At 41.4% G+C, this 8,705-nt stretch overlaps 1 protein-coding gene across 1 annotated transcript in view; it reads left to right on the forward strand.

Annotated features, from left to right (window-relative positions):
• The first annotated feature begins 655 nt into the window (after window positions 1-655).
• Window positions 656-8,705, forward strand: part of MYCBP2 (MYC binding protein 2) — a 272,226-nt gene continuing 264,176 nt past the window's right edge. The window contains exon 1 of the mRNA XM_044913540.1: window positions 656-1,252. Coding sequence (XP_044769475.1) covers window positions 951-1,252 — 302 coding nt within the window. The 5' untranslated portion in view covers window positions 656-950. The remainder of the gene's footprint in view (window positions 1,253-8,705) is intronic.

Here is an 8,705-nt window from a genome sequence, read left to right on the forward strand (position 1 = left end):
AAGGATGAGTGTAGGGTCAACATAAAATGTCAGAAAAGCATTAAGGTTTAGCTCTGTGGTAAATGTTGAGAATAGAACTTAGGAATGTGAATTATCTGTGAATTCTACTTTCTTATCTGTGAATTCTACTTTCAAAGAAAAGAGAATGCACTAGCTTACTACCTGTTTTTCGAAATAAAAGCCATTTTAATCCTAATGATAAAAAATCCAAAATAAAATCGCCAGAGATACTTCCAGTTTGGCTGGCCTTCTCTGCCTTTGATTCTGAATTAACCAGCGCTGTTCCCAGTAAATCTTCATGTTGGCAGCACACACTTTGAGAAAAAGTAGCAGAAGAGTGCGTAACACTCATTCTCCGGCGGGGGGGGTGGGGGCATTCCCTCTTCCAGGTCCAACTTCTCCCACCTGGAGAGGAACCCCATTACCTGAAGCCAAGAGCCTGTAGCTGACAGCCTTCGCAGTACTTTCCTTACTCTTCCTCAAGCTGCTAGTAAAATCCGGAGAAGTGGATTTCTTTCAGATTCCACACAACTCAAACGCCCCACACCCAAAGCCCTGGGGCAGAGGGAGTGGTGGCGAGGGGGGGTGGGGAGGGAAACGGGCCGGAGTTACTGAGCATGTGCGAGGAGTGGCGCATGCCCAGTGCGGACGGCAGCTTCCCATTGCGGGTAGCCCCGGCGGTGGCAGCGGTGGCGGCGGTGGCAGCGGCGGCACCGCCTACTCCTCACACTCCCGAGGTGGCGGGGTTAGATGAGTGGTCCCAGTAGCGGCGAGGGCGGCACAGGGGGGAGAAGGAGAAGACGGAGGAGGAGGACGCTGTCTTTGTAGTCTCCTGCTACGGGAACGAGAGGCCGTCGCCGGCGCCGTCGTCGTTGGAAAAGGGCTGTGTGTGCGCGCGCGTGTCTGCTTGCCCGGCCCGCAGGGACGAGGCGGCGGCGGCGGCGGCGAGGATGATGATGTGCTCAGCGACTGCCTCCCCCGCCGCCGCCTCCTCGGGGCCCGGTGGGGACGGATTCTTCCCAGCCGCCACCATCTCTTCCTCCCCGGCGCCGGGGGCGCTGTTCATGCCGGTTCCCGAGGGCTCCGTGGCTGCCGCGGGGCTGGGGCTGGGGCTGCCCGCCGCGGACTCCCGGGGTCACTACCAGCTGCTGCTGTCAGGCCGGGCCCTGGCCGACCGCTACCGGAGGATTTACACAGCTGCGCTCAGTGACAGGGACCAGGGGGGCAGCGGCGCTGGACACCCAGCCTCCAGGTGCGTCTCCAGTGCTATTCCTTGGGCCACATGCCGCATGTGTGTGCGTGCGTGCGTGTGTATGTATGTATGCATGTATGTGTGTCTGCATACCTGTTTACTGAGCTGTCTTTCTGCAAGCGCGTGTTGCTGGCTGGTGGAAGCACTTACTAAGATAGGGTGCGGTGGCAACAATTTCTACCCTGTGTGTGTGACCGTCTTTGTGGGGGGTTAGTGAGAGTGGGAGGTAGCATGTGATGTTAGAAAAGGTGATGGTGCAGGTCGGTTATGACACGTGTGTGTGTATTGTTGAGGAGGGAGGAGGGATTGGTAGAGGGTAAGACGGCATTGCACGGAGAGAATTTGCAAGAGTGGTGAGGGAAGTGGCGTTTCCAGTATCTCTGCCGCAATGGTATTTGCACGTATTCTACCCACCCCACCCCCCCGTGATATTCCATCCTCCACTTTCCACCTCCCTTAAAAAAATCTGCCTTTCACTAAAGGGGAGCAATGGTATAGGTTAAGGATAGTGTCATATATATAGGATGAGTTTTAGATAATCATGCTGTTGGATAAGGCATGGAGTTTAAGAGATTTATGCAAAGGGGGTGCAGAAGGAGATTTATGTGGATGTGAAGGGTGTCTGATAGAGATTTTTAGAGCTGTACTTTGGTAACTGGACCTTTTGGTATTCTAGAGATGTGATTGCAGCTGCACTTGTGTTCTGATGTCCCATCAGCCATTTCCCTTCATCTTATGTTCTATTTCCTCCCATTTATAGGCTTTAGAGTAAAGGGGGGTGAAGGGGTTTTGTAGGGAAAGGGGAAAAGCTGTAGAATTTCGAAATATGACTGCTTATACAATGTTTAGTTGCCACCAACTAGAAAATTTGAGTGGCTCCTACATCTCTTACTAGGCTCGCTGTATCTTCAGATTCCTTGATGTAGGAGATGTTAAATCACTTTCATTTTCTTTTTCTTAAAATGTGGGTGTCTTTCTGCTGAGGGCTCTCCTATTTTGTTCTTTTCCATGTCCTTACATGCCACATACCCTGAAGGTAGATGATTGACTTGTTTCATCAGCTTGGCTTTGACAGTGGTAATTGGGAGTTGGCTTCATCTTTTTTTCTCACAGCTTCTTACAACACATGGGGAAAGCATAGTAGTATTTTGTCAAATAAGTTCCAGAGTTTACTGCATTTATTGAATGTGCAGTGTATTAGGCAATAACAAGATGTCCTTTAATTATGAAAGGGACTAGGCTGTTACATCAGGTATTTGTAGTTTACCATTGTGTCCTGGGGCGCTTATCCATTGCAGAGTTGTGAAGATGGAGCTTTATTCACACTTTTTCTGGGTAAACCAGTCTTCTCATGTCTATAATTGTTTACAGGATTGGGCAGTTTATCATACGGGTATAAATGTGTGTAACTACCTTTTATTATCTAAACTGAAGGCCACAGTGGCACAAACCTATTTCTTGCTCATGTTTTTGAAAACAGCACAAAACGTCATTAGACAGTTTGCTCTGATAGGTATAATTTTGAGCTGTGAGTCTCTGAATTATGGCACTTTAGGTACATCTTTACAAACCCCTCTCAAAGAACTTGAATTTATTTTGTATGTTGTTCCAGACATAATTTGTGACTGGTATTTCTATTTTAACTTTCTACTAGTATACTTGTGTAAATACACAATTTTGTGTATCTAGAGCTATATTAACCGTTTTAGACAAAATTAATATAGATTAATCAGATATATAACATTTATTAGTGATTTTTGGTCATTGATCCATTTTTGTACAACCTGTCAATTACAATTAATGAAGAATTAGTTCAAATATTTCAAGAAGTAGTCATGGAAACCAACTTTAAGGTGTGTAATATTGCCTTCTAGTGCTTGTTCAGAACATTATTGCTTATTTTAGTTCACATTATTTTATCTAAGTGAGCCTGCAACTATCCTTTATTGAGGATTTGCTTAAGAATTCAATCAAATTTTTGTTAAATATGACAGGGCAAGTGGAGTTAGGATTTAGGTTGTGAATAAACGGTACAATTATTTGAATAGGAGCACTAGTTGAGTTAGAGGAGAAAATGAGATCTTTCAAAGACAGAGAATGGAGCAAGAATAGAGGATGAAGTTCTAGTGAGCCTCAAATTTAAAGGTGTGAGAGAGAGGAGATAGTGAAGGAAGCTGAAAAAAAAAAAGAGATAAAGAATTAAGACAGCTGTGAGACAGTGGCACCTCTGGTCTTAAGAAAGTGGATTGAAAGTCCTCAGCAGTGTTAAATGCTTAAAAAAGTGAGAACGTTTTCCAGGTCACTGGGTAACTTTTGAGGAAGTGGTCATAGAGAGATGTGAGGAGTCATTGAGAGATGTTGGGGTAACAGGGAGTTGCAGGGTTGAGGAATGGATATTCAAATATGGGAGAGTGGGTGGGAAATGTTCAGTGAGTGGAGAAGGAGAAAGTAAAGAAGTGAGAGAGAGGATAATTGATGGAGAGAGGTCAAAGAGAGATCTCAGAGACATGTTTAAGATGTCAGGTGGATGGGGCGCCTGGGTGGCTCAGTCGTTAAGCGTCTGCCTTCAGCTCAGGTCATGATCCCAGGGTCCTGGGATCAAGCCCCACATCGGGCTCCCTGCTCGGCGGGAAGCCTGCTTCTCCCTCTCCCACTCCCCCTGCTTGTGTCCCCTCTCTCGCTGTGTCTCTCTCTATCAAATAAATTAAAAAAATCTTAAAAAAAAAAAAAAAGATGTCAGGTGGAGAGGTTAGCCATTGAAAAAAAATTAAGGGCTAGTCTTCCTTTAATATAGAAAGGGAGGAGTTAGTATTTATAAAGACTAGAGTTTATTGAGGATAAGAACCGTATCCTATTCATTTTAGTAATCCCAACATACAGCACAGTTTTTGGTATCCATTCTGTAAATATCAGCTGTCTGCTGTGTGCCAGGCTCTGTTTTATGTGCTGAAGATGTACCAGTGAGCAAAATAGACAAGAGCTCTACTCTCTTGGAACTTTCACTCTAGTGGGGAGAAATAGACAACTGATAGTTTCAGGTAGTGATAAGTAAGTATGAAAGAAATAAAACCAAGTATATGTGATAGACGATTTATAGTGGGAGAGCTATTTTAGGTAGGGTGGTCAGGACAGATCTCGAGATTTAAGTTGAATTATAATGATGGGAAGGCAGATCTGAAGGAAGAGTGTTTTAGAAAATTACAAAGGCTCTGAGGTGGGAACAAGCTTGTGTTCAAGGAACAAAAACAAGGCAAATGAGTTATGTCAGTGTTGAATGAATTAATTACTGTGGATTATATTTTACATGTCCTGTAGAGTAGTTGAGGGATGCAAACCTAATGGAGTCAGTGACTTTGATGGCATTTTAGTGAAGTGGTTAAGAGCTTGGACTCTGAAGCTAGACTGGTTTTCAGTCCTGGCTCTACCACTTTTTAGCTGTGTGACCTTGGGTATAATATGACTTATTTGCTTCAAATTAAAATTTTTTTTTATTGTGATGTAATTGTCATATAACATTATGTTAGTTTCATGTGTATCACATAACAATTACATTTTTGTATATATTGTGAAATGATCACCATAATAAGCGTAAACATCCATCACCACAGTTACAACAATTTTTTTCTTGTGATGAGAACTCTTAAGATTTACTCTCAGCAACTTTCAGATAGACAATACAATATTATTGATAGTCACCATGCTGTACATTACATCCCCATGACTTATTTATTTTATAACCTTACCTTTTGATCACCTATACCCATTTTATCCACCCCCACCTCCCCACCTCTAGCTGCTACCAGTCTGTTCTCTGTGTCTATGAGTTCAGGCTTTTTGTTTTGTTTTAGATTTCACATATAGGTAAGATCTTACAGTATTTATTTTTGTCTTATTTCACTGAGCATAATGTCTTCAGGATTCATCCATGGTGTTATAAATGGCAAGATTTCCTTTTTTATGGCCAAATAATAATTCTCTGTGTGTGTGTGTGTATACATATGTGTATATATATGTACATATATACATACCACATTTTCTTTATCCATTCTTGCATTGATGGACGCTTAGTTTGCTTCCATACCTTGGCTATTGTAAATAATGCTGCAGTGAATATGGAATGCAGGTATCTTTTTGAGTTAGTGTTTTCATATCCTTTGGATAAATACCCTGAAGTAGAATTGCTGGATCATATGGTAGTTCTATTTTTTAATTTTTGAGGAACCTCCATACTGTTTTCCATAACAGCTGTACCAATTCACATTTCCGTCAGCAGTGCACAGGGTTCCCTTTTCTCTACATCTTTGCCCATACTTGTTATTCCTTGTCTTTTTGATCACAGTCATTCTAACAGGTGTGAGATAATAATCTCGTTGTGGTTTTGATTTGGATTTCCCTTTTTTTTTTTAAGATTTTATTTATTTATTTGAGAGAGAATGAGATAGAGAGAGAGCATGAGAGGGGGGAGGGTCAGAGGGAGAAGCAGGCTCCCTGCTAAGCAGGGAGCCCGATGTGGGACTCGATCCAGGGACTCCAGGATCATGACCTGAGCCGAAGGCAGTCGCTTAACCAACTGAGCCACCCAGGCGCCCCCTCTGTCCATTTTTAATTGAATGATTATTATTAGTTTTTGCTGTTATATAAGTTCCTTATATATTTTGGATATTAACCTCTTACCAGATATATGGTTTGCAAATATTTTCTTGCATTTTGTAGTTTGCCTTTTCATTTTATTGATAGCTTCCTTTGCTGTGCAGAAGCTTTTTATTTTGATGTAGTCCCACTTTTTATTTTACTTTTGTTTATGCCTTACTTATACGTAGAATGGGGATAATGATAATGAGGATTGCTGTGTAGATTAAATGAATCCATATATGTAAAGTGCTTGGCACATTAAGTGCTATTAAATATTATTGATTTCTGCTGAGAGTGAGGGGGCAGATGGCATTTGAGGACTTAAAAGGCAAAGATCATGTCTTACTCTTATTTTTGGTCTCAGTGACTCTGATGAATATGAGAATAATGATTTCGTTTATTCAGTGACTCAGTAAATATATTTTTGTATGAATGAACCAATCAAAATTAGAACATTCACTTGGGGAAAGGGGTTGGACTGGAAATCAGTAAAGGAAAGTTTGATCAATTCTGAGTGTGAATGGCAATTTAGCATTGCATTTGGGAAGAACTATAGTTCAGTGGCTAAATCAGTCTTACAGGCAGACTGCCTTAGTTCAAATCCCAGTTCTACCTTTTCCTATCTAAGTTGGCAAGTTAATTAGCATTTCTTTGTCTGTTTCTTTACCTGTAATCTTATAGGGTTATTAAAAGAACATTGTGCCTGTACAGGGTAAGTACTCACTAAATGTCAGCTGCTGCTGCTATTGTTATTATTAAAATTATATATTTAAAATTCCAGTCAACGTGATATTTTAAGTTTTTCCACTCAACAAAGAAATGGGAAAAACTGTTGGTTGAGTTAGTTCAAGCTTAAAGTGTGACTGGAGGTCAAAGAAAAAAAGAAAGTGAAAGTTTTTGGTGACATTGACCATTTGGTAAAAAGGAAAGTGATGCCAAGGAGGGAACTCATAGACTGGTAGATAAAGAGGAGTCAGGGATATGGGTTGAAGTGGTAGAAGAACAAAGTGGAAACAGTAGAGGAGATTATGGTTAAAATGGGGAATTGCTTTTCTTCTCTAAGCTAAACCCACTTAGTTCCTTCAGCTGCTTTATCTCAGATGCATGGGATTTTGGTTTTAGGAGGTTAAGTAGTCAATTAATCCAACAAAGTTTCAGGGATTACTACTTGGTGCTAACCATTGGCCCTATAAAGACTTATAAGACATAGTTTCTATACTTGAGTTTATTTTCTGGGTAATGGTGAAAAATACAAAGGCAGGTGCTTATAAATGTGTTAAAGGAAATGGCATTCTGGTCTGGCAAGAAAGCATGAGCAAAAGGTGAGAAAGCACAGTTTATGTGTAGGTAATGGTAAGAATTCTGTTAGAGGGATCATGTAGGTGTTAGGAGGGAGAGTAGTGGGAATTATTATAGAAATGGAGGCTTTGGTCAGAGGGTAAAGCAGCTTGAACAGCAAGGTAAAAATTAGATTTTATTCAGTAGACACTGATGGTTTTGAGCTATAAAGAGACATTATTGTAGGAGTATTTTAGTAAGTGATGTGGGATTGCATTAGTTTGTATATCTATATTTGTGACTAGGTAATAATTTGTTTCATATAGCTCTTTGTATATGGAATCCCATATAAACACATTTTAAGGGAAGAACTGCCCTTTTGGCATATCGGTAGGTAGAAATGAAACAAATTAGTCGTAGCCCAAGATAAGAGAAAATCTTGTGATTAGGCTTAAAAATAAAATGAAAATGTTAATTTAAAAATACTTTTGGGGGCGCCTGGGTGACTCAGTCGTTAAGCGTCTGCCTTCGGCTCAGGTCATGATCCCAGGGTCCTGGGATTGAGCCCCACATCGGGCTCCCTGCTTGGTGGGAAGCCTGCTTCTCCTTCTCCCACTCCCCCTGCTTGTGTTCCTGCTCTCACTGTCTCACTCTCTGTCAAATAAATTATTTAAAAAAAAATACTTTTGTATTTTAAGATCTTTGTTTTAAAAAGCAACAGAATAGTCAGAATACTCTTCTTAATTAAACATTCAGGTTTATTGAAGAGGACTTGGGTTATTCGAGGTTTAATTTACATATAAAATTCACCCTTTTAAAATGTTCATTTGAGGGTGCCTGGGTGGCTCGGTTGGTTAAGCTACTGCCTTTGGCTCAGGTCATGATCCCGGGATCCTGGGATCAAGTCCTGCATCGGGCTCCCACTGCTGTGTGGGGAGCCTGCTTCTCCCTCTCCCTCTGCCTGCCACTCCCCCTGCTTGTGCTCTCTCTCTCTCTGTCAAATAAATAAATAAAATCTTTTTTTTTTAAATCTTCATTTGAAGGGTCTTAGAACCATCATCACAGTCAAGTATAGAACATTTCCATCACTCCAAAAAGTTTCTTCAGTTAATTCCCTCCTACCCCTAGCCCCTGGCCACCATAGATCAGATTTCTGTCATTATTTTACCTTTTCTAGAATGTCTTATAAATCTAGCTCTTTAAGGGCAGGACCCCAGATACTGTTAGTCTCCATGTCTTCTATCCCTCTATTTTCTGTAAATGAGAGTTAGAATTTATTTTTTTATTTTTTTTATTTTTTATTGTTATTTTAATCACCATACATTACATCATTCATTTTAGATGTAGTGTTCCATGATTCATTGTTTGTGCATAACACCCAGTGCTCCATGCAGAACGTGCCCTCCTTAATACCCATCACCAGATTAACCCATCCTTCCACCCCCCTCCCCTCTAGAACCCTCAGTTTGTTTTTAAGAGTCCATCGTCTCTCATGGTTCGTCTCCCCCTCCGATTTCCCCCGCTTCATTCTTCCCCTCCTGCT

This window comes from Neomonachus schauinslandi, chromosome 3, assembly GCF_002201575.2.
Source record: "Neomonachus schauinslandi chromosome 3, ASM220157v2, whole genome shotgun sequence".
Taxonomy (NCBI): domain Eukaryota; kingdom Metazoa; phylum Chordata; class Mammalia; order Carnivora; family Phocidae; genus Neomonachus; species Neomonachus schauinslandi.